This window comes from Battus philenor, unplaced genomic scaffold, assembly GCF_028537555.1.
Source record: "Battus philenor isolate CCGP_79_NKW_IND1 unplaced genomic scaffold, ilBatPhil1.0.hap1 SCAF_14, whole genome shotgun sequence".
NCBI lineage: Eukaryota > Metazoa > Arthropoda > Insecta > Lepidoptera > Papilionidae > Battus > Battus philenor.
This window is the reverse complement of record NW_027181676.1, coordinates 9,242,621-9,270,230: the sequence shown is the minus strand read 5'-3', so window position 1 is coordinate 9,270,230 and position 27,610 is coordinate 9,242,621. Positions and strand designations below refer to the sequence as shown.

Below are 27,610 nucleotides of genomic sequence, written 5' to 3'. Positions count from 1 at the left end.
ATAACTGAAACCTCTTTAAGAGCGTAACTAGTCGCAAATGCCCCGCATAAACACTAATAAAACATCGGAAGATCTAGCCTACACACTGTAAACTTTCCCAGGAGTAAAATAGAGATTCGATAGATTAAAAGTAAATCAGTCACAATAAATAAGTACTAAATAGATCTTTGTTTATCCTATAGTTAAGTATCACACATAATTAAATTAAAACACACACACTCACGTAAAAATGATAGTGAACTTCACGATATTGCTGGAAGGAACAAAATATGTTCCTACTAAATATGAATAAAGATGGATAGTAACAAATTAAGAAGCAATCATTATTAGTAGCACCAACTTTTCCACATTAAGATGCATTAGTAATTCAAAAAAAAAATTACTAGTGCTATCGAAACTGCTGCCTTAAGTGTTCCTCCGTCAAAGTTCCCAACGACAGTGGTCATTGTTTTTTCCCTTGACCACACCACATCGCACTTTCCTAAAGCGCGATACAGCAGTTCCGGTAGCACTGTATAATATAAAATTCTTGTTGTTTTACACACAGAATTCTAATAATTAATTCCATTTTACCACAAAACAAACATATTAAAAAAAATATTGACCATCAAAAACAATGTCATAAAATATATGCATTTAAGTAGATTATCGAAAGATTGATGCTACTACATTTGTTAAAAATACGTAAATATATATTTTAAAATGTTAGATAACATGATTGATTCTATTTATTAAATAATTTAAGTCATCAGCCATTACTGATCAATTGGCGGTATAAAAAAAAAATTAAACAAATTCAAAAGCTGTGTTCACATTGACCAGTTCTTCAAATACAGAAATGACTAATCTGTGCGACACCTTAAGCTTTAAGTTGAAAGATGCCCTAATAAGGGAACTCAATCCGAGTTGTTTCTATCGATTTGGACTCTTCTTTCATTGTTGTCATGACATACATATGTGTAAAGGATATATATGTAAATGCCACACAGTGCCCTTAAAGAAAGTAACGAAAATAATTAAATACACGCATAATAAAATTAATAAAATAGTCGTAGATGGAGGTTATGCCTCTTGGGTTACCAAGGCAGCTTGCGATAGAGAAATTTGCTGTGACCTTGGCAACGGTTTCATAATTAACATTTTAATACAGGGTGCCAACAAGTACACTAACACAGCTAAAGCTACCATTGATATCACGAAAAGAGTCCACTGTGCAGCTTTAATGGATATCGCCGCATCTGATATAGGTTCTATTAATTTGCATCGTACAAGTAGAGACGAAGATGTATTGTAAGGTCCGTGGATTGAAGTCTCAGGGCCGCAGTTTGACGTTTGGAAGCCGATCCAGCCGGCCGATCTATTGAATACAACCTGAAAATAAAATAATCATCTTTAATTATTTTTAATAGTGAGATTATAATTCATTTTTTTATGAACAATAGCTTAGCTTCTTCAACTGACATAGACGCTTAAGAATTTTCCAACTAATGATCTTAAATTTTCAAAATTCGTATAATTAATACGTATTTTTTTTAATCGCTCCCGTTATTTGGGACCTCCCGTACACCCTATTTTATTTTTGATAAATAAACTTTACCGTCTTCAATAATTTTTTCACATTTCTTTTTATTGTCATTCTCTTATATTCGACCTTACATTCTTATGTATTCTTAATTTATTTCTTTGCATCGCCTCTCATCCTTTCCTCAATTACCACAGTACAGGGTTTTATCATCGTTTATCACAATATTTCCTATTCTAACAATTTAATTTTTATTTCTATCACAGATGTTTCATTTATCATAATACATTGTTTTCTTTTGTTTTTTAATTTATTGTCTTATTTTGATACTTACAATTAAACTTTATTTTTATTCTTTATGTAAATCTGCATTCCAGGCATCACCACATGGTCCTTTATATGATATAGAAAACAAATCAACAACTGTAACCTATGAATTCCCGAACAGCACCGCATCACGGAGGGCATCCAGGGTAAGGGATCAACTATGGGGGCCATGTTCTCGACGTAGCTAAAGCGAAGTCTAGTATACGCAAGCTATACGATTACAGTATGCAGAACTGTCTCGTATGCAAAATACAAAACTTTCTGAGCGATCGAGCGTTTCAGTACTGCGTTGAGGGAATCAGTTCCCGGCCACGCCAAGTAAGGGCAATTGTGCTCCAAGAATAGGTCTTTGGGCGGTTCTTCGCACGCTCTGTACCAACTAAATGATATTCGTTAAAGGTGAAACCTTGGCCATATACGCAGACGACACCTGCCCGTTTCTATACTTCGGACGTTGCTTTCTACACCATGACCAAACGCCTCCAGACAGCAGCAAGACAATGGTTCAGAAAATGGAGAATCTTGCGGCTTTGCGCCTTTGCTCTTCAAACAAACTTAATTTTAGTGCGCGAGTGTTGTATGGAAAAAACGCAGCCTTCTTTTTCTGTCGACTCTACTCATGTTACTAAACAGCCGAAGTAAAATGTCACTGTAAAATAAAGTCAAAACTATCACACCCGGCACATTCATTTGAGTTTCCGGACGACGCGACAATCTTAATACAGGGATGTAATAAAACATTTCACAGCCGAAAAACTATCGGCCCCATCAGAATAGATCGGTTCGTGTTCCATAGAAGTCGCCAACCACCGATCATGCTATTTAGAAGCATTGCGGGAGTATCTTCCGTTTTTTATTCCCAAATGAACCCCGGTAAAAATAGCAATGTTAGCCAGGTAATATTACTTCTTAAAATACAAAAAAAAACTTTTGTTCTTTACTGTTTGACTTATTGGCAACAACAATTTAGAGAGCACCTAGACACAACTAGAATGCACCTATCCTAACCATCTTCTTAGTAAACTACTATATATATATAAGTCTTGGATCTCTTCTTCTTGGATTCTGAACATTTTATAGGATTCTAAGTTTTGTTAAGGCGTATACATAGACATTTACTAATTCGATGAAGTGGAATCTTAGGTATACATTTTTGTTTTAATTCTGGTATTTACATGGTATACACACTTCCTGGGTAAGTCGGAAAAGTTTTTCTGGATATGTAATAAATTTCCATATACGTGTCGAAAAGCAAAAATAATATATAAAATATAAAAATGTAAAATACGTCAATTTAAACTAAAACAAAGTCCTTTTACCTTAAATCCTTCCATCGCCGTATATCCGAGAACTGTTTCCTTACCACCCGCTTCCAATCCCAATTTGTAACAAAATTCAGATACAGTGCCACTTTCTCTGCTATTATTTCGAGCCGATACTACCCGCATGTAATTCTGAAAACAAAAAAGACAGTTTCTTGCAATCAAATATTAACAACAACAAAGTTTTAAGAAAAACAGTGTTAAAATCAGTAAACAACAACATAATATACTTTTGATTTGAATCTAAGTATGAGGAATATTCGCCCCGTTATCAGAAGCAAAGTCATTAAAAACTTATTAAACACCAAAAATAACGACAAAGTGGACAGACGATCTTGTACAGGTCTTCGGAAGACTCTGAATGCAGACTGCTTCCGGTTTAGCAGTGGCAGTAACTAAGAAAAACACTCAAGAACAGTTTAACCAATTAAGCTAATTATTATTTTTAAATTTAATATATTCACCAAGACACGAGAATCTTATATAGCAAAAATGCAAAATAAATTTTATTTTCTCATACAAACCACAGACTAAATTAAACCACCTGTCATTAATTGCCACATTTGAAGTAAATGATATATAAAGACGAAAATAATGACGCATTAGGAAGTAATAATGACAAGTGAAAATTTCTATAAGAAATTTAGATACTTTTCGGAACTGTTATAATTAGAATTTATAGTCCGGACACTTGCTTCGTAATGACCAAAGTTAGGACATAAATTGAGTTTAAATCTCTTCAAAACTTCTATCACAGCTTTAATAGGACACAAGCCGCTGTCGTTTAGTAAAGTCGTCGACGAATTACTTCGAAACATAGTCAACAGAAAATCAAAATAAACCACGTGTAACCAAAGGGATAAGTAAAATTTTAAAGAAAGCTGTATAATTAGTTATTCGACGATGTCTGCACATTTTAAACCAGGGAACATACATTTAATTAGGCTGCAATTGTCGGAAGATTTTCATTTTAGCCGTAAAACGTCTCTTGTTGGACCGATTGATAGCGACCTGTATCCAGGGTCATCCAAAGACCTTAAAGAGTACATCTATCTACCTTGTGGATGTACAGAGCTCTTGTTGATCCATAGTTCAGCGGACACTCTCCGTGCCAAATGAAGTAAACAGAGCTCTCCCCAATTCCGAACCTAAATCCATAAACACGTATAAGTCACAGCCGAAGCCTAGGGTTCCTCTTGAAGGTCCCCGTGATCTCCTTGTATATTGAAATAACGAGCTAGGTTACTGTAGAGGCCTTTATCGATTTGTCACCTTTCGTAGGAAAAAGCCGCAAATGGCAAGGGACAAACAGCATTTATAAAGGACATAAGAAAACCGCATTGTAGTATGCGCAAAAGTGCTATCGAAACTACTGTACCGCGCCATAAGAGCAGAACCAAGGAAAAGCGTTGACGAAGGACTAATGAAACGAAGCAGACGTTAGGTTCTCTCCCCCTCCCTCCCTCTGCAGTTTCGTCGCACGTGTACCTAAGGAGCGCCATAGCGCTTCTGGTAGCAATATGGCAACTGCCTGCGGTATGTGCATGGTAGGAGGGTAGTTCGCGATTGACCTGGTCTACCTCCATCGTCGTAACTCAGGAGGTGACTATGAGTAAAACAAAAGAATGGATTATATACATAAAATGTAGAATATTATCTTCGTAATAAAAAAACTCGTACCTGGGGAGGTATTTCGATAGTGAAATATTGATTTTCTGCATCCGCATCTAACAAATCTATCGCCAATCTTGGTAGTGACCACTGCTGGGGCTCTGGCCAACAGGCAGCCTGAAAACCAATAGAATTTTTTTTACAATGAAGCTACAATTAAGATATGGAAAAATAAAAGGTGATTTTTGATGTAATGTTATAATATTACTACATGATGTATTACATTGAGGAGTGGTAACCAAACGGTAGAGAACTGAAACTTTCAATCGTAGGTCGCGGTTTGATTCCCAGAACATAGTCTTATATATAATTCACACTTTATGCATTAATTGTATAGGATTGCCACTGCCCAAATACAAGTTTCTAGAGGATGAACAGCAGCGACCTCTGCATATCATAATACCACACTGCGATCGTCAACCCGGCTAGTAAGCGTGGCGATTATGGCATATCCCCCTACAGATATCTTTGAGGGAAACCTATGCCTTGGTCGTTGATAGGTTGAAACGATGTTGTATTAAAGACACTAATGTATATTTTGTGATAGATTTATGTTTGCAAACATAAATTTTAAAAATGTAATATTTGTCACATAGTTTAAAAAGCATTGAACGATAGAATAAAAATGTGAATTATATTTTTTAAAGAGTATGTAAATAAATATTATCAAACGGATTGCACATCGTTCAAAACGAAACCTTGTGTTCTGGGCAACACGCTGCAGTAAACTTGGTTCAATTGACCTTAAGCCGGGTGATCTCGAACGGCACGGCCAAAGTGAAGCAAATTCATTGAAGCTGCGGTCTTAAGTGTAATCGAACTATCCTGTTGGAACTGCTTGTGTGATCAGTACGATAGATGAGCTCGCAGGTTCGGAAAAAAGATATCCGTGATCAAGCGTCTATAATTTTCACTATTGACTTTTGTCGTCTGGTCATAAGTATTTTCGAAAAAAAAAAAACAATCCAATAGTCTCATTCGTGGATAAGGCACACAATACAGTTACCCTGGACTAATGCAATGGTCTTTGATATTTCTGTCGAGAATTGCCGGTTTTATGGAGACCAATAACGGTTACGTTAACACGTTGCTGTTTAAGTGAAAATGAGCCTCGTCTGGCGAAAACTGGGATTCACGTTGCGAAAACGTTTTAACAACGTCAGACACAAAATTTTGTGTCAACCATGTTCAGTTCTTAAAATTCTTCAACAATTTGATTTTTAAAAGAAGGAAACTTCAGATCCTTTTTTGAAATTCAATGAATATACGCTCTAGAGAGTCCCAGTGCGGTTGCTTTTTTCCGTATTGTAAGGCGTGGATATTCATATAAACTGCTTTTAACCAGTTTTCGAGTGTCCTTGAAAAATGGATAAATCTTGACCGTGGGGTGTTCACAGCCCATGCAGTTGCGCAGAATTTTTGCTCGCAGAAGTTAAATTTACACTCGGTCCGTAAATAAGAACAATTATTCTTAAAAAATGTCTCGACGACGAACCCGCGATGCTTATTCGACTATTGTAACATCGTGACTGAGAAATACGCCACCACCCTGCTCCCGCGCCGTTTATTGCATTTTGAATGAATCATGTTTAAAACATAAGTTTTTCACCCGACACTATGTACGAGTGCTTAAATAACTTAAATTTAATTGGGTGCTTTTTTAACGTACATAGGTATTCATTCATATCAGTTATAACACTTTTTTTTAAATGAAATGGCTATAACATTGCATAATTTATTAAAATATTATGTTTGTTATTTTATAACTTATGATCATACCGAATATTATAATTACACTTCTAATAAAAAAGTGACAATTTGATCCGTCATCAGGCCCTGAACGAACTACCTCTATCTTCTAATAGGCTATCCGAGTGAGTATGACAGTTTCTATTTTCAGCAGAGGTTATATTTAAAAAGTCATCTATATTATTCATTTTCGATTTTTACTAGTTTTATCACCCATACAAAAAATATTGCACATTACAATATTGTTAAAAGTTGACGATAATTTTTAATGTTAAGTAAATGTGAATCGCTAGAGAGCAGAAGCTATATTTGTGTTTTTTGGGGTATATTATAAAATTGTTGTTATAAAACTGTTTTAAAACATAATTATTGTTAGTTTAAATGCTTTTGTTTTGTGTTTCTTAATTGCTAAAAATATATCATAAACGTAGCACCATATTAATAACAATTCATGTGATCGTTTAATTTATCTTATATAAGATATGTATATACATTTTCCATCATTTGGTTCTATGGTATATTCTATGTAAAATAATGAAAAAGAATAGGTAAAAACTACAACTTACTTCACCGTGATACCAAAAATCATCCAAAATTAATACGTTGCTGGTCTGAGCCGCATTTCTAAGCTCCTTTACCACCTGGAAAGTTAAATTAATCACTTTAAAAACTGCACATACTTTGTTGGTTGTACTATGGCAGATTAAATACAGTGTTCTTCTATTACCATATTTTTTACATTTTTAAGTGTTTCCTAAAATAAATATAAACAAAGTCTCAAGTATAAGCTACATGTAACAATGTTGAAGTCAAATGCACAGACTAATCTTAACTCTGCTGTTACAGCATAGACTATGGTAATCACTTAAATTAAAATTATACAAAACATTAATTTTGTTTCAGTTAACTTCTCTTTGATAGGTCAGTAAAATATTGCTAAGTCGTACCTTTTATATGCATGTTTATATTATGTTAGCCTGAAGTTTATAATCTATAACCACAAGCAATACCAGAAACGGAAGATTATGACAAGTCTGTGACAAGAATACTCACCTGACCAAACAACTCATCTGGGAACCTTATATTAGTTGTTCCGCTGTCCACAATACTTTTTTGTTCATTCAGTCTTTGACACATATCATCATCTATTTTAACAGTTTTGTTTTGAGTTTCAGAAATATTTTCAGTCTTTGATTTTAAAGCCACTGAAGTTGTATGTGAAGCAGTAGAGACCACACGTATTGACAACACTCCTACCACAAACCATCGTTTCCTGAGAATAGGTGTACGAAATGCGTAGCTTTCTTCTTTTGTTAAGGATTGGTCATCTGTTGATAAAATATTTTCGACAATTTAAAAAGATTTAAAAGATAAATGAAAAGTTTCTCTTGAAATGTAAACAGTTAGCGTCATAATGAATTTAATTCTTAACAGTTGATAATACGACCTTTTTTTCTGGAGGACAGTATATGCCAAAAAGAAATTAGACACAACAATTGGATGCTAGTATAGGTGGTTGGAAATTCCAGCAAATTATTTTAAAAAATATGAGATAAAGTATAAATTAACAGTAGTGTTGGATATAATAATTATTTTAACTCAATTTTGATTTGTTAATAGTGCTATTTTCTTCAAAAAATCAGGTCACATATGTTTTATTTTGGATGGTCGTTCAAAGAAGTTTATCACCGTTACATGAAAATGAAAAAAAATAAAGTAATGATTTGTACTGCAAAGTATTTGATATACGAATAGAATATTACAGGGTGCATAAAATTGACTTTTTCAATAGCATTTAAAAAATATGCGAAGGGCGCATGCATGGATGTAGATCTCACTAAAATATCTGCCTATATCTACATAGCTATTTACTTACCTAATATTCTCAAGTTTCCATAATGAGTTGCATTGGTTACACCTTGGACACCACAAAGTTTTAATTCAAAAGACATAGGCTTCTTGAGCATATGATCTACTGAATCTAACCAAGAACCTACTATAACATTGTCACCCCATGCTCCAACTGGCAAGTAAGCTAAACCAAGGAGGCCCTGAAAATATCGAAAAATGTTTTGGTTATATCTTCTCACACCTAACAAAAACCAATAATATTGTTTGTGTACCAAAAATATTGTTTGTTAATAAATTAAAAAGGGTTTCATATATATTAAACAAGTAAACAAAAATAATTATATGTAGTTTATAGCTACAAAGTTGTTCACAATTAAAACACCTTTAAAACACATTCCTACATATTTGATGTTCATATCATAAAAAATTATAAGATTTTTTTATTTTTTAATGTAAGATTTTTATTAAAATTTTTTTTAACAATAATAAAATTAGTAATGGAGAAAAGGTGTGTGGATTTAGTGGCCATAATGCAATACTGAGAATTCAATCAGGGGTAACAACTATAAACTCCTCCTAATAGCCCCATTTACTTTAGATCACATCTAATGATGCACATAAAAATTTGCATATTTTCAATATAAGATACACAAAATGCATAGAAGTTAAGGATTATTCCATAATTATTAATAAAAGCTGCACTAAAAAATAAATGTCTATTTTATAACATCTTGAGGTCATTAGAAGACACTGGATGCAGACTGCTCCCAACCAGTCTTACTGGAAACCTTTTGGAGAGGCCTAAATCTCACAGTAGATGTTTTACCATTAAACTAATAATTATGAATCTAACTTAAATCACATTGCAAAAACAATTTGAATCTTGAACACAATAAAGGGCTAGTATATATGGCCAATATAACAGTACAAGCAATTAGACTTTGATGCATTACTGCCACATCTCCTCGCCTTTATAGAAAATATAGTTCTTGAAGCTCTGGTAAAGAAGGACAGTTCGCTGTACCCAGGTAAAGGAAGAGAAAATAAATAACGTAAATGTAATGATGTAAAAGTAAAACAAATAAAGAAAATAGTAAAATAAAAGGAAAAATAAAAATTATAAGAAAATTGGAATATTTTAAAAATAGTAAGAAAATAAAAACAAAATATAAAAATTTTAGTAAATAGGCATGTAATATAAATGAAATAATTGTACCTTAGATACAAAGAGTGCCATTAGGCAGTACACACTCAGATGGTGACATAATTGAAAAAAGTATAACAGTATGAAAATTACAATTACTAATGATTATTGTAACATAACACACCTGCCATCCTGAACCATTCATAAAAAATTTATGACTTTTAGTGATCAGTGCTACATCACATCTAATCTCTGGAATGGATGGTAATGAAGGAAAATATACATAATCTGACACCAACTTGCCCACCCATGTACCCTGTGAATATTTAGCTTGTACCTGAAATATTAGAATCAATTAAGTAAATAATTATTGACAGTGATAAGCTCACAATACTCTTACACAAAGCATGTTTTTACTAAAATATCTGGAGAAGTGACTAAGATGACTAAATTTACAATTTAAAAGTACTCTGTAATGAAGTTAAGGAATGAAAATTATTACCTAAATTATAATAGCTAAAATGTATATTTTTATGTGTACATATCATAGTTTTTACTAAACAAGACTATTGTCTAAGAGAATAGTTTACTCTAATGTAAAAGATTGCATAAATAGTGTATAATCAAATCATTTTTTTTAATATTTATTAGGAAATTATGTTTGAAATTACAGTTCCTAATGAGACTTACATTTATTTTTGTACCAATTGTAAATAGTCACTTTTGAGTTTTTATCTTATGGTAAAAAGTAAACAGTACTACACTTATACAAATAATTGTACATCTAAAACATTTGGCATTGGCATTGTAATATCCACAAAGAACTTCTGCCATCATAGCCAATATGTTGTGATATATTTATTTACACTATATCTAGTACATTAATGGGACATGAAAAGAAATCATATGAAATAGGCCCATATGTTTGTGTATAAAATTATGGGCATTATTGCAAACAGCATTTTCTTCCAGACGCATCAGATAATAAGGAAAAAAAGTGATATTAATGTAATATCTTGGCAATGTGCTCAAAAACTTTTTTAACTTAACAACTACACATAGTTCCTGGTATATTGTATATCTTCTAGCTTTGACTTTGAAACAGCTATAAAAGTTATAAAGACATTTTGTGAGTTAGCTGTACGATGCCTACAACTCTATAATCAAAGCAATAATTTTTCATATCACACCAAACAAAATTTTATATACTAACCTCTTTGCCACTTTCATAAATACTTGATGAATTTCTTAATTCAAAATATTTATCATTGTCTAGTCGTGGATATGATGCAATTGCTAATGTAGCACTTCCTGTGTCTACTATCACATTCAGCTGAAATATAATTGACTGGTGTAATAAGGAAGTAATATTTAAATACTAATTTAATTGTGATAATTTTCATTGGACTATTTAAATGGAATAAAATAGCATTAACGTAAAGCATGCTTTGGGCTTTTCCTTTCCTTAATTCCTTTCTGATTGACAGCCAACTTCCTAAAGAAAAGCTCCCATTGCCGAGATAAGAAAAGAAAAGGGCCGTATATGGTGGATGGTATGGTCCTCCATTGATTTAAGAGAAAAATTAAGAAAATTCGTATAACTAGTTATTTTTGCCTGCACTTAATTTCTTTACCTTCTGACCAGGATGTCCAACACTTATTTCTATGGAGTAAGCTTGACCAGCTTCCCCAAAAAGGTTATAATTTTCTGCACAAGTTTTTTTCAACACAAGAAGCAGAATCAATTGCACAATAAAGATACTTGTAATGTAAAACATATTTTAGTCGCAGCAATTGTACTGGAACAAAACTTGAAACTAAGCCATAGGCACTGGACTAGACTTCTATACGGTAAAAACTTAATTTGTTTTGTTCAGCGTCTAAAATTAATTGATATTGAAAATTTATTTATTGACTTATTCCTAATACGGCATAAGAACTGTCATATGTCAAAAAGATTATTTTGATCTAGCTTAATTAGGTTGTTCTTACCAAAACTTTAAAATTTATGTTCAGGAAAAAGTAGTCGAAAATAATAATAACAAATAAATATTATTGGTACAAAAATATACAATAATGAAGAAACTAAACAGCATAAATAGTCATCTTTTACTTTTACCATATTTTCTTTATTATATTTCTTGGCAAATTCATTTTCGGGATATTATATTTATGAATATATTTATGTATGATAGATATAATTTTTTAACAAAGTAACATTAAAAGAAACTTTTCACAAACTGACTGTATAGACCAATGTCCTTTGCCTAACATATAAAAGGAGCAAAATTTTTCGGATATCAGACAGTTAGTTTATTTACAACTTTTAAATAATTTAAACAATGAGTTTGTGGGTCGATAAACACAGACCTAAAGATTTAATGAAGCTAGATTTCCACAAGGATCAAGCAATAACATTAAAAAATTTAGTTCAACAAAGCGACTTCCCTCATCTTCTCGTTTACGGACCTTCGGGTGCCGGTAAAAAGACGAGGATTATGTGTTTGTTAAGAGAATTATATGGTTCCGGAGCAGAACGTTTAAGACAAGAAACTATGCATTTTACTACTCCGTCTAATAAGAAAATAGAAATTATGACCGTTAGCAGTAACTATCACATTGAGGTTAACCCAACAGATGTGGGAATACACGATAGAGTTGTTATTATGGACTTAGTGAAGAACGTAGCACAAACCCATCAAATTGACTCTTCAGGGCAACGAGAGTTCAAAGTCGTAATATTGAATGAAGTTGATGATCTTACTAAAGATGCACAACATGCTCTACGTCGTACGATGGAGAAATATGTTGCTACTTGTCGTCTTATTTTAATTGCCAATTCTATATCACGAGTCATCCCTGCTATAAGATCACGTTGCCTTACTATTAGAGTTCCAGCTCCTACCGAAAATGAAATTGCTACTGTTTTACATGCAGTTTGTAAGAAAGAAGGATTAAGTCTTCCTTCTGAGCTTGGATTACGTATTGCTAAAGCGGCTGATAGAAATTTACGAAGAGCTTTGCTCATGTGTGAAGCTTGTAAAGTCCAGCAGTATCCATTTACAGCTAATCAAAAAGTTCCAGAACCTGATTGGCAACAATATATAAGAGAAACTGCTGCAATGATATTATGTGAACAGTCCCCAAAAAAACTTGGAGAAGTTAGACAGAAATTGTATGAGCTATTAATACATGGTATACCTGCTGACATGATCTTTTCAGGTCTCCTATGTGAATTAGTGCGTAATTGTGATATGTCAATGAAATGCCAAATAGCAAGTCATGCAGCTGAGTATGAGCATAGAATGAAACTTGGTAATAAACCAATATTTCATCTCGAAGCCTTTGTAGCCAAATTCATGGCAATATATAAAAAGTTTGTTGAAGAATCTCTCGGTGATGTCTTTTAATCTTTTGTTATAATGTATTTAAGTAAAATATAATTAAAAGGGAACAAATAAAATATTTTTAATATATCTTTTGTTATCATTTATAAATATGAAATAGTAGATAAATGTTGATAAACACTGATGAGTCTGAAGTAAGGTATTCAAATTACTTATGTATGTGCTCAGTAGTCACCTAGTAAACTACTTGAAACAAGATTTTGCACATCAATCAAATTATACATATTATTTAACCAAAACTTCTGAGATACACTTCAAGAAAAAGTAAATTGTTTTATTTATCTAATATTATTACATACTTCAAAATATAAATACAATTCTAAGGATGTTATCAAAATGAAGTTATTAATGCAATCCGGAGGAATACAGATTGTTAACATTTATGATTACAATTGATTTTCATAATAGATTGTCAAACCTATACAGCTGAGATCAGAGAGGTTACAATACAATTTGTTAACATTTTATTTATTTTTTCTATATTATGTTACTATATAAACAGAGTTACATATTTTACCAAACTAATATAGCATATACACAGGTGTGTGAGAGAGTTTATCTGTAATATGTGGCATTGAGGGAGGGGAGCAAGGAATATAAAACTACCACCATTTTTTGAAATTTTTTATTCTTAATTTTATGTTATTTTTTTACAATACTAATTGTATTATGTCAAGAGTAGATAATTCATATTTCGTATTATGTTGTGGCTAAAGGAGTACACTCCTTTCAACATTAAAAGTCTCTTTATAAAATCTTTGTTTATCTATGGCAGTAGTCATTTAATGTTTGTAGTTAATAAGATAAATTTGTAATAAATAGTCTATGCTTAAATTATATAATAGTTTTTGACAGGTACTCTACTTGCAAATAGTCTGAAGTTATCTACAACAGCATGCATTAGAGCTACAACGACTTCATTTGACATGTGATCTAATATTGATTGCTTTGCTTGCAGTACTTGTTCAATTTTTCTTGCATCTTCATTGCCTAGAAAATAATTAAAAGAAATTAATTTGGTATTTAAGCAAATAGAAGTTTGAGGTATTCGAAGAATTGCCTAAACTTCCGGTTTTTCGTTTTGTTATTTTATTTATATAAAATATATGTAGCTGCCACTTGAACCTTCATATATTGGCCGCTTGCTAACCCTCAAGTCTTGACCGATGCCAAAGTAATAGTTTTGATAACAAGCAACGAACACATGTGCCGCGTGATTGAGGCTACTCTTCGCCTAAGCATTCAGTAATATAACCCCGTATAAAAAGGTCATGTGGTCTACTTTTCATATAGTTTTAAATTTAGGATAGAAAACTTCTCTGTACTCTCAAGGTTTTCTAATCCTAAATATATAACAAAAAATTAAATATATAGTACATTGTCCAAGAAATTTTGTTTCTTAATTCCGTATAGATCGCTAACCTTTTATTATTTCTCTATTATACTTTTTTGCTCTTTATGGTGAAAGATAAAGTAAAACAAAAAGAATCAGATAACTTGCTGCGATACCGCCGTACCCACATCGGACAAGTTTCTAATTATAAAGATAGAAGCGTTCCCGAAGTTCCTTTCACGATTTCTACTTTTAGCGCCAACGCTTTTCGAACTAGTTGGTCGAGTAGAATTTTGGCCATCTTGGAAATCCTTAAACCGGAATGTTAAACGTTTTTTTTAGTGGCAGCTTTTGTCGTCGTATCCCCTTGTGTGCCCATGTGTCCAGTCAATTCATATATCATTCGCCAAAACTACTTCAGAGCTAGGTGGCTTCTCAATTAAGTATTAGAAATAACCTCAGGGCTCAAGCGGAGGTTCCTAAGGGAGCCGTTATGGAAAAAAGAACGATTTAGAGTACTCTAACGTCTAAGTAAATCTAGAACGACACATGTTTACAGAAAGAGTTAATTTTGAGTTCTTAAACTTGTAGACATCAGCTTATTTCTTTCTCTTTTTATTTCAGAAACAATAATTAGACTTTTCGAAAGAAAGGAATAAATAGAGTCGTTTCAACCCATAGATGCTTAATGCAAGGCATGGGCCTCTCTTAAATATATCTATGGAGAGCTGTTCCATAATCGCTTGGTATAACGGTACGCAGAAGACGTTTCTACTCATCTTCTGGAAATTTGTCTGAGAGCAGTGGCAGGCAGATAATTATTGCACAAGGTATGAATCATTTATGATTGTATCCAGGCCCGCGAAATAGATCGTAAGTCCCAGTCCTCTACCGTTGGGCTACCACTGTTCATCAAAAAATAGAGTAACAATCAGTAAGGTTCTTTATTACTAAATACTACTACGTAACGTCCGATGGCTTCAACTTTTCATGTTCACCGAGTGGGTTCATATTCGTATACAACGAAGATGTCATTTTTATTGTAAATCATAAGAAATAAAATGTCATGTCATGGATGTTCTTTCAAGTTTAGATTTGCGATTCTAACTTAGCTGTTGTCTTCTCAATCTTCAAGTGTAATACCAACCAAGATTGTGTAATGAAAGGCAGCCCAAATAAGAACCAAGAAAGATTTTCGAAAGAAAATTAGCTTGAAATGGTTCGGTTCAGTACTTTGACATATTTATCGCGAGTCTAAATAGATTTATGGTCCATGCAAAGAAAAGCAGCACATTCTGTGTAAAAGAAAATACTGTCGTTTTTAATTGTTACGCTACGATGATTTTAATTATAATATTGTGGCTTTGAGCGAAGCCGACACCCTTTTAACCAACGTCTTTTTTGAGATGCGACCTTCAAGAACGCAGTCGCAATTGGCGACGCATTTTGCACAAACGTCGCCACGACAGGAGACCGCGTTGACAAACGTTGCCGCAACAAACGGCAACGCAACGCCACTCTCAGAACCCTTTATGATATTATTTCCGCAGGTACATATGAAACATTCTATAGTAAAGAGCCCTGCGGCAGAATGCATATAACAGTGTTTAGTTAGAATAAAGAACAAAAGTATCTGTCTCGCATTTTTAAACAGAAAATACGGCAATTATTCACCATATATACATTTACATGTAATTTCATGGTGATTTTTATAAGCATAAAAGCTTCAAAGTGATGAATATGTAGCTTATTTGATGTCAATTAATAAATGGTACACCTTAAACCAAAGTCATTGTTTTCAGAAATAATAAATTACATCAAGAAAATTTCATATTATTTAATAAATAAACAATTAGTTATTGTTTACTATCTGTCTCTGGATATTTTGTACTAATCGGAGTAATTGACCTATAGCATTCCAATAGAAATAATAAATTAATGTAATATATTTCAGTGATCGCTTTATACAATGTGACTGAAAGTAGCTGTAAAAGCCTGAAAGCTTTTTGCTGAAAAATGAGCTATACATTCATTCCTTCAAAATTTTTTACACCTGTAACCAATCGCCCGTCGAATAATATACAAAAGTTTTTTATTCATCAAATTTAATCCATTATTTAATATTTTTATATCAATATACATAATACTTTTAAAAAATGTAGTTTTCGTTTAATAAAACTATGAAATTTTGTATTTTAATACTCGGAAGTATATTTGAGATCATGCTAAAAATGTTACATTGATTTCGACGTGGTTTACGCTAAAAGTTACTCCGAATTCGTAGATGAAGTAAATAAAACTATCTATTACACTTAATTTTCTATTGGATATCGTAATTTTTTTATTTCTCTTTAATTATTTATGTTACGTTACCCTAGTTCTTAGTGAAGCATGTTATGTGTTTCATATTCACCATTTTGTACCCTCATTACACAAAATTTTAACTATTACTCTCTGCTGTATGGTCTAAAGAACAATGAAAATCAAGCATGGTGTGAACTTGCTTTCCTTCTATGTTTTAACCTATATTTTTTTACGAAATAATTACGTAATACGTTACTTTTAATTTGTGTAAAATACAAAAAGTAAATACATCGCTGTGCCGTGAAAATATAGACAATGATTCATTGCTCGAGTTGCTAATTATTGAAACGTTGATAAATGAACACTGTTAATATTACACATCATATAGTATTTGATTAATGACAAAAATGGATAGCCATTATTAGCTTTAACTTCCGGTTTATTGTAATTCTATAATTAAATTCATGTTTATTGATATAAACAAATGTATTGTGATCTATACAGGGTGATTGGTTGCAGGTGTAAAAGGTTTAAATAGGTGTAAGAACAGCTCATTTGTTGTCAATTAATGCATTGTATGTAGTTCTGTCGACATATTTTCAAAAACCGATTCAGTTTTACCGCTCCGGTGTTGAAAATTTGTATACTAGATGGCAAAAGGTTGTTGATAATGAAGGTAAATATATTGTTAATTAGAAATAAAAACTTATTAAAAATGTAGTCGTGCGAATTTAACTTAAGAAAGCGATATTACTTTCCGGTTCCCCTAGTAGTAATGATAATCCTTTATTACAGATATCTTAAATCACTTTTATATTTAAATAAAAGCGTTTTAATAATTAGTATTATTACTTATTAAAATTAATTATTCTTTCTACCTGTCCCTATAGACTTTGTACAGCCAGAAATAATGGTCTAACGCATTACAATAGAAAAAAACGTGTAAATGTATATGTAATGTAATGTAAAATATTTGTTTATAATAATGTTTCTTTATTCATTTTTTATAATTTACGTATATATAACCAACAAAAAGTAAAGCAAATAATATTGATACAGATAAATATTTAGGTGCTACTTGGAGCTATATACAATTGCTCAATTACTAACGCGCGAGTCCCGATAAAAAAAGAAACTTTTCTAGCAAAGAGTAAACAATCTTCTAAATGACAGGGAACGTAATTCGAATAACGCCTAAAGTGCAACAGCACATCGGATTGACAAACGGCGCCTCAACAAGCCATTCATACGCGGCTCGACTATGGAAACATTTCATGATATTATTCTTGAAGTTGAATAAAAATATAAGGTATAGAATAGACATTCGTTTAATTCACACAAAACTGTTTCATTTCTAACAAGATGATATTGCGTCACAAATACTTCTTATAAGAAAACAAGAATGAATAACTCTAAGAATATGTTCACAAATAAATCATAATTATATCTTAATTCCCTTTATTTCGGTAGAAAACTAATGTACGAAAGCGGTAGAGCACCTGAAATCTGCTGAAAGTGATTAAGCAAAAGTGTAATAAGCCGTTTCTCACGATCGGCGACAGATCCGAATTGATTAATGGAGGCTGACTACTGTGCCGGAGCCGGTCGAGGACAGAGTCGGGAAAAATAGAAAGTTTTTTTTTGGGATCAGTTATTACCTCGCACCAACTTACAGCGATTAGTGACTTTGCGAGATTGTGGATAAAATAAAGGAATTACATTATTATATACAAAACAGAAACTACGATACAAATTTAAATACATAAATGTGAAACGTATATAATAGGTTTAAACAAATATACCTATAACAAGGAGAACAGCATAATAAATTATTTTTACCAAAATATACATATTTATTATATTAAAAAAAAAAAAAATCTTTTTTACGAGTTATTTGCTAATTTGGTCAGCTTTACGCGTTGTATTAATTTCTTAGTAATTTGTTTTGCCGACTTAAAATAATTATTGATAATAATTAAGATAAAAATAGCATACGACGTGCACCTGGAAATTGTGTTCCGAAGATAAATTAAATGGTTGAATGCTTCACCGTTTCTCACGACTATTAATTCAGTTGCTTCTAAACCAGTGGCTCCTCTTGATTGATTAGATTTCCAAGTCGCAACGCGCATGTATGGTTTTCTTTTTTTATCAAACTTTTTATTTTCAATGGAAAGGAAATTTTTTAAAAATGTTTTTGTTGTTTATTCGATCTGGTCTCCTAGATATAGGTATGCTAAATATAGTATAAGTGCAGTGGTTACCCTGACTGATATATGTGGTAATGGGTCGCGGGTTCGATTCCCGGTATACAATCTTAAATAATTTACATTTTTTGGATTAATTATATATGATTGCCACTTCTCACAAACAAGTTTCCAAAGGATGGACAGCAGCGTCCTCTGTGTACCATGATACAACACTGCTTTTGCCAATTCACCGGCCAAGCGTGGCGGTTATGGTATATCCTCCTTCAGACATCTTTGGAAGAGGCCTTTGTCTTGCAGTGGGCGTCTATCGGCTGAAATGACGATGAACAAACACATTTGAATTAGAGTAGTCAAGAGAATTATGGTTAGACAATTAGGTCTCACATTTAATGTGTTCTATGACAGAGGCTCTGCAAATATTGATTCAGTTTAAGTAAAATGCTCGTGTTTCCTCTCATTATTTTTAGCGTCGATTCTATTTTCCAGAATGAAATTATACGGCCCTTAATTCTTAAGTTGCAACGAATAAACATCTCGCTAAATAGTATACATAGTTAAAAATTGTGGCAGTTGCGAAGAAGTTAGGAAACGGCTCAATGTTGCTGAAAATATCGTGTAATATTAAGCTTTTGATGGTAGCAAATGCAGAAGTTTGACGTTGTGTAGAATTGGTACAGGCTGTATTTCAGCTAAAAGCTTTGATCTCGATGGAGAGGTGGATCTAAAATTTGTCGGGAACAAGACACAGTCAGCATCAATTTGGTGAGTGGACACAAGTGGAATGTGGCCAGTTTCACGTGTTTGATGGGTTGAATTTAGGAAAAGGTACGGATGAATTTCACGATTACTAGAACGGTAAAAGTGTTTACAGTTCCCCTTGATAATATAACAGTGGAGTTTAAAGAGTGAATAGATTACCAGGTATAACTCTGATAGAGCGTTTTACTAACATGATTTATACTTACACTCAATCCTTACTCAAATAAACTTTATTACGTGATAAACATGAAAGTATATTTTACATATGCACAATAAACGTTGTAATATATTGAGTTTTTTGAGTTGAATTAACATTAACTTACTATTTAATAGTTAAATTGCGGAGATGTTTTTTTTTTTATGTCAACGAGAATTTTAAAAATAAACTAGGTGAAATTTAGCGTCGCATTAAAATGTCGGGTTTAAATATGCATTAATAATAGTAAAATGATAAATAAACACGTGAGATGATGCTTAGGATTTTGGCTTATGATTATAAGTTATTGGGTAGATATTGGAAACCGATAGGAGATCTAGGGAGAAAGCCTATGTACAGCTGAAGACATCCTTTCATCCGTCGAACGTAGAACGTCGACTGCTGAAATTATGATGGTATTGGGGTCTATCCATAATTGCACAATAAGGCCCAATAAGAATATGCAAAATATGAGATGTCTATCAATAAACATTACTGGTGTGATGGCAGCTATGCTCTCTAATATCAGAGGAAGTTTGTTTATTATATCATAACGTAGAAAAACGAGCGAGACGCATGGCTTACTTGAATATCATAATATGATTCAGCATATTCGCGTTGATCACCTTAAGATATAAGATAATAGCTCTCAGTGATTTAGTGTTATTAGGCCTCTATATGTTTTTTAGACTAAAACACGACGGACATTTTTGTACAAGACTCTTTAACGAGAAACAGGTATGTTATGTTGCAAGAATTTGAGAGAAACAAAAAATAAATAAATTATAAGCTACGGCAAATAAGCTTCCATAAAATATATAGAAATAGAGAATCTTTTTGTCTCTTTACGTACATTTGAAAATACGGGTTGTTTTGGTTTGTGAATTTTCACAGTGCTTGGAAAAGGCGGGGTTTATTGGAAAAGTTTGTGTGTGTTTTAGATTGGACGCTTTTAATTTTTCCCAATCTCATGTATCTTAAAATCCACAGCCTGATTATAATTTATACGTTTTAATAAATAAGTGGGATTATATATAAACTATGCCAAACATTTGTGTTAATATCTCGAGGATTCCAACGTTCCATAATAAATTTCAAAGTATGTTTTGTTGTTGTATATATAAAGGAATGGCCGCCCTTTTAGTGTTTCGCTATTTTACTGCTAACAAAAATTTCTGCATTTTGATTGTTGTTCTAATAAAATTGAAAGAAATAATCGTAGACATGTCTATGTTATAACTTTGACGTTTTTGATCACTAGCGTTCTCATCCATCGAAAAATTAGTATGATGTTGATTTAATTATTTAATCATGTTTGTATCCACTTAGGATCATTCGTATAAATAAAAACAGAATGACGGCCGCGACAAATCGATGCTATTGGAAATATATGGGGAGGCTGAATGTACCAGCTGTGGTTGTCCTGAGGCTAAAATTGTTGTAAAGATAATGATATAATCTGATCATAATTATCTGTCATCGGAAGAATATATCACTTTTATCTGATTAAGCATTCCTGTAATGGCATTGTTTAACTTAAAATAAACTTGCGAAGGTCCCAAACGCGCACTAATTTAAGAAAAACCCACAAAAACTCTAATGAGCCACAAAAACTCAAAATAGTTTTATTTTAATTTTTTTTATATCATTAACTTGTTTTCATTTAAACTATAACAAATAGAATCACAATTAATTAATAAAAAATATATTAACATTGCTACAATTCCTTTATCTAAATACATGTTATTTAAAACAAACTATAATCCAATAAAATATTTTGTTGTACATAAAAAAGGTAATACACACATACAAGCAATCTCGTTTAACTTTCTGTGAAATAATGCGCACTAGAAATTTATGATACCTTTAGTTCTTAATTTAGCGATGTTTGTGTAGTGTTTGTCAAATTATATTATCTCATGGACACTTTCATTTCGGTTCTCTTTAAAAAAACATTAAAAAATATATATTAAGACTAGTTACATCACGTACTCGTAACGTTGTAAAATATTTTACGTAAGTCATGACTTTAAACACGTAAGTAAATACATATTTTGTCGGTAGCACGTATACATTGCAGGGTTACCGTGAACTCTGTTGAAAATCCTGGGTTTTAGGACGTTAAACGCTTAATTTAGGGTGGGTAATTTAAAAGTAAAAGTGATGGCCAATTGGACGTTGGACACGCATTAACCCAAGCACGGTTTCGTAGCTACGGTCTCATGTATTCACTAAATATATCGCTACTAATTTACAAATGTTTATAGCACGGGTTTTCTGCAATGTTTCTTGTACAATTTTTTTGTACGGAGTTGAAAATTTCGTACGAGTATACATATTGAATGTTTAAAGAATTTTCATTTTAAATAAGATGGAAGTGTTTTAAAATATGTTCTGTAATAGTTTAGAAATTAAATTCAAAATTAACGCCCCATTTATTTCTGAGAATTAAAAGAGTAAATCAAAAAGGGTTAGGAGCCCCTGGCATTTATGATATTTACATAAGGAGATATAAAAATAATTAATTTCTCTTTACTCTCCGTTCTGTAAATATTATTCGTTTAATTCTTTATTATATTAAAAAAAATCTGTGTATACAGTATGATTGGTTATAAACGTAAGATTTGAAAAAAGTGAATACATAGCTCATTGGTCAGCAAAAAGCTTTAAAATTTTTACACTAACTTTCAGTCATCCTGTGTTAAGTGTCAAGTGTCAACTCCAAAACTCTATTAAAATTCGATAGGCCATTACCTTCTAGCAGTACAGTTTTAATACGTAATAATCTGAATTTTAGGAATATTATACCTTACTATATAATTGTTATCTTATTTCTTACTTCTAAAACCATTATATTTGTATAGGATGTCCCACACATACTTTCACTACTTTAGAGCTTTTACACCTATAACCAATCATCCTGTACATGTATCTATTTTTAGTAAGCGTAGCAGACAATTTGTTTTCTTTAGTAATTGATTTTTTTGTTTTGCTTATCAAATAGTTTAAGCATAATGTAATCATATTTTTTTTAATTTCGTTATATTATATTTTAAGTAATTGTTTTGTTTACTATCTTTATACTTGTATTTCTTATTTGTGAAAACTCCACTGGATACTGTAACACATTGTCTTGTTGTTTACGATTCATATCTTCTGTTAGTTTCCCTAATAAAAACAAATAATTCGTGTCTCCATATGCTGTACGCATAAATTAATCTTGTGTTTTCCTTTGAATATAGTGATAAAGCGCTGCTTAAGAATTTGTAATACAAAATACAGGATTCCCTAAAGATAGAACTACTCGTTATCTTGAGATATAAAATGTCATGTCTCAAAAGTACAGTAATTAGCGCTACGACGCTTTTGTACAGTCATAAGGCGTTATTGTCGGAAGAAATTTTCGTTACAATGTTTTTCCTTAACGACCTACAACGGGAGAGATCTGTTTAATAATTGTACAGGGTATCCTGTGCATGCATTTTGCTCAAAGGAAATAGAAAATTACCACTAAAAATTAAAGTAATTAAAAAAATATTAAGTCTGTTTATTCTCACAAAAATCTCATATTTATCCAATAGATCAAAGTTATTTATTTCCACAATTTTTAATAATTTTATTTCCACAGATCTTATTATTTTAAACTTTAAAAAATAATTAATGTACATTTTTTTCTAAAAACACGATGGCAACAGGTGGAAAAGTGGGTCCGAAAATTGTGGATTTTAAATTATGAGGAAAGTAAACCAAAATTGAATTGACTATTAAATGCCTGTCTATTATACATTTATTGAATAGATTGTGATAATTCCTTTTTATATATTTATTTAATACTTTCTATTGTGTGCGTAAAATCAAAAAGAAAAAGTATATAGAGCAATAGTGTAATAATTTAGGTAAAAATAAATATAAACCGAATTAAAAAAAAAAACTCAAATGAACCAATAAATGTGGACTTTCTTGAGAAAGTAATTAAATAAAATTATTGATGTATGTTCAGATACTTACGTGTTTTATTATATATTTTGTTACAAATTACACATTACTTACCTGGTTGCAAGAAAAAAGTGGGTAATCGCGTATTTCGTACAGCTACTCTTTCCGGACCAATAATAATGTAGTCATCATTTGTATAGCTACGTTGTCCCATCCATGTGTATGTTATGTTGCTTTCTACATTTTCTGTAATAATTGTTATTTGATATTAGTGGTTGAATGCTCGATTTTCGGAGCGCTTAATGGTCTGAAAAATAAGATTGATTTCATTACACCCGTATCGTCTTTTTTCATTGTTCGTATTATCTCGATCGTATAATGTTTTTATAACTTATCCTATTTTAGGAAATAATTCTAAATCTTTATTTACAAAATAAGAAATATGAATATTGATTATAATAAAAAAAAATTAGGAAAAAATTAATTTGAAATATCTTTTTGATTATGGAATAACATAAATTATTTTATTTCTTCTTTACTCGGGACCTCATTGGCAAACTCACAATCACTTAACAAGCCATAGAGAGGGCTATGCCCGGGATTTTACTACGAGATCGAATCAGAATTAACAAGAAAGTGGACGTATAGCCATAAACGAACGAAAGTAACTGAATTAACTCAGAGATATGATTGTCACTTCAACTTGATTTGAGAATCCAAATCAAAGGGGCAACGACTAGGCCGCATAATGTGTAAGACATGATCGCAGGGGCCTCGTCCAGGAGTGAAGGTTTCGGAACGGCCAGCGCAGCGAAGGACGTATACGCTGTCAGATGATTTTGTAAAAGTCGTCAGAAGACGGTGGTTGCTGGCCGCTTCCAATCAGTCTTATCAATAATCTATGAGGGAGGCCTACATTTAGAAATAAACGTTTTGCGGCTGAAACGATAATGATGAAAAATAGTTTTATTTTAAAATGTTTTGATTAAAACAGTTTCATTAGATAATTAAAAAAAGCCTAGTACAATAAATTCAAAACAAATCACGATATAAATCTGACTAAGCGACTGCGAATAAATCTTATTACTTAATTTTAACCTTGTTTAACAGTTTGTCCATTTCTCAATTATTTCCTTATCCACTTATGTATTCGAAGTAACCTAAGAAAGGCATGTGCAAATGTCAAGGACGGAGGTAACGGTTTATAACGTGGAACTAATTACTTCGTCAGTAATGAATGTAAGAATTTTTCTTAATTTTGTAGTCACACATTCTACACATTTTACGTTTCTGTCTTATTTCTCAAGGTCGCGTAAGTAATTCATATTAATAGAAAAGAACGATTAATATTTTTTTTACAATATAATAAAAAATTAAAATAAAATAACCTCAGCTTGGATCCTTTAATTATGGACGCTAATTTCTGTAGAATAAAATATTGTCTAGCGATAAATTATCAACAATAAAAGTTAACATAATTACATTTTACATACGTTACATAAATATCGAAGTTATTAATATTATTTTTCATCTCTCACTAAGTGATACATTAAATTGACTGATGCTATGCAAAAAACATACGTACGCTAGCTAGACACATTTAAAAAGCTAGCCGCGTCTTGTTGCATCGAATTCTAATGAATTGATTATTTAAATTGGCGTGGGGCAGAACTGTATAAAAATAATGTATTGTTGGATAATTAACTTAAAATAGAACTTTCCACTAAAGTATGTTTTTTTTTTATTATTAAAATCGATTCTCATTAAACTTGAATTTTATGCTAAAATAGCATCAAAGGTTTTTTGATAATAAATATCTATATATTTTGGAATCAAGTACGTATAAGAGATCAAATCTTGTCTATGCCCTCACTATCCTCTTTATATAAAGTTTACGTATTTATATAACATGAAAAATATGGTACATGTTTAGCAGTGTCCACAAAGAAAATACAAAAGACTTACAATGTCCTTAGTGTTGTAATAGATAAAGTTACCCTAAGAGCGTGCCTCCCTTTACTTGAGTAGGAAGAGTACATTACTTTAATTAGCTACATCCATCTTTATCTCTGTTTGTTGTACGTGTTTCAAATGTAGGGTATTTCTAAAGTCGCAGCAGGGATTTGATTTACTACATACGTTGTTGATATTTTTTGTTATTTATTTTTATTATAAGTGCTCTATACTTTTTCTTCTTTTCACTTCATAGACGTCCACTGCAAGATATAGGCATCCTGCTGAGATCGACATAGTGATCAATTTTGCGCTGTCTGCAGCGAGATCCCGCTATCTTAACTATGTCATTGGACCACGCTGTGTCTACGAGATCAGGATCACCATTTAAAAACATTTCAGCACCGCGATGTGCCCCGCACGAGGATCAGACGAGTAATTCTTTAAACTCACTGACATAGCTTGACCGTGGTTTTTACGCGGATTTACTTATTTCTTAGATGTATTTTGGAAGAGAAAATGTTTAAGAGCTTCCTGAAGGCTGCCCTTGCATCATGTTTATTTTAAAGCCTACTTGTCCGGAGACACTACTGAGATCATCAAGCATTGCACCCTGGTCCTCCATGGTTTCAGCCATTATGAACATATCACCGGTAAACCGAAAGTGAGCTTTTTGCTTTGCTTTTTCTCTGATGATGTAAGTGCTGTTAGCCCTAAGGATTTTAAAGCTCCGTCGATACTGAGTTCACGGAGCCAAAGAGTCTGTGAACTAGATTTAAAAACTAAAAACTAAAGCTGGTAGAGCGCCTACCAGTTACACAGAGACGTTCGCACATTGCTAAGGCTTTTCGCGGTAAAGCTTTGATGGGATATGTTGCTGAAGTATGCTTGCAGGTTGGAACGGCAGCGTGGACCACAGGCGAGCCCATGCTGTTCGCGGTTAGGGAGCACTCACTAAAAACGGATGTTGTGGCGTGGTGGGTTATGTTTTGTTCTGATGTATAGAACGCGACGACCTGTGCAATTTTGAAAGTAAGGTTTTCGCTCTATACATTTGTACTTAATTTCTCTAAAATACAAATAACGTCAATGTATATTGAAGTCTTTAACGTTTTTTTTTTTTTGCATTTATACAAGTGCTATAAATTTGCTTTATTTGTCACTTGAGTACGTAAATTCAGCATTTGCTATTCAACGTTTTGTTCTCAATTGTGGTATTATTTTTTTAGTAGACAGATAAATTAATAGAACTTCGATTTCAGGAACATAGGAAATGAAAAATATTAGCAACGAGAACCTTTTTATCTATTTTAATATGAATCGTCTTATTTTGCAGAACGTTTAGAAAACTAAACTCGCTGAATCACAATTTGAGAATACGAATACAAAACGCGTGGTCCATTCCCGAAATCATCCATAGGGACTAAATATCCAAGCGAAACAATCTGTTGATATACTCTGGGGCCCTTGGATTTACTGCTTTCAATGAATAAGGCAAAAATAAACTCTTGTATTGTAACTTGTTCGCACCTTATATCACATAATTTCATCTTAAACATTCCAATTTTGATTTCAAACAAATGTAGCTAAAATATTTTAAATGAATTAAACTTCGAAAACTGCTTGGAATTTGAATACACAACTTCAATTTGCTTGTTTTATGTCTATGATAGCCAGGAATTTCGTAAACTATTCTTTGAGAGATTCTAATGAGGTTTTGGAACAACTTTTCTATTCGAATTACAGAGGATAAAAATAATTATATTACAGTATTTTCAAGTATCAGGTACAAAGGAATCGCATATAATCGCCTTGGTTCCCGAAGGGCTACGGTCGACTATTATTGATAACTCTTTCCTTATATTATTCAATTTACTTTTGGCATACCTTTTTATATTTTGATACATACTTCCATTACAATTCAAA

General features: G+C 32.1%; 3 protein-coding genes across 3 annotated transcripts in view; 1 reads left to right on the top strand and 2 right to left on the bottom strand.

The window, feature by feature from the left end:
- Window positions 1-1,013: 1,013 nt before the first annotated feature.
- On the bottom strand, window positions 1,014-11,469 carry LOC137918344 (beta-secretase 1-like). Its single transcript, XM_068761120.1, has 9 exons — window positions 11,221-11,469; window positions 10,800-10,919; window positions 9,771-9,923; window positions 8,468-8,642; window positions 7,645-7,919; window positions 7,158-7,232; window positions 4,852-4,959; window positions 3,169-3,303; window positions 1,014-1,371 (listed from the first exon to the last, which is right to left on the bottom strand). Exons 1-9 carry the CDS (start codon window positions 11,362-11,364, stop codon window positions 1,063-1,065), a joined length of 1,494 nt encoding a protein of 497 aa, XP_068617221.1. The 5' UTR covers window positions 11,365-11,469; the 3' UTR covers window positions 1,014-1,062.
- Window positions 11,470-11,882: 413 nt separating this feature from the next.
- On the top strand, window positions 11,883-13,033 carry RfC38 (replication factor C subunit RfC38). Its single transcript, XM_068761139.1, has one exon. The coding sequence runs from the start codon at window positions 11,929-11,931 to the stop codon at window positions 12,994-12,996; it is 1,068 nt and encodes a 355-aa protein (XP_068617240.1). The 5' UTR covers window positions 11,883-11,928; the 3' UTR covers window positions 12,997-13,033.
- A 664-nt stretch (window positions 13,034-13,697) lies between these two features.
- LOC137918535 (uncharacterized) overlaps window positions 13,698-27,610 on the bottom strand; it is a 32,498-nt gene continuing 18,585 nt past the window's right edge. The window contains exons 4-5 of the mRNA XM_068761356.1: window positions 23,846-23,977; window positions 13,698-13,983 (exon numbers count right to left, since the gene is read on the bottom strand). Of these exons, the coding sequence (XP_068617457.1) occupies window positions 13,823-13,983; window positions 23,846-23,977 (293 nt within the window). The 3' untranslated portion in view covers window positions 13,698-13,822. The remainder of the gene's footprint in view (window positions 13,984-23,845; window positions 23,978-27,610) is intronic.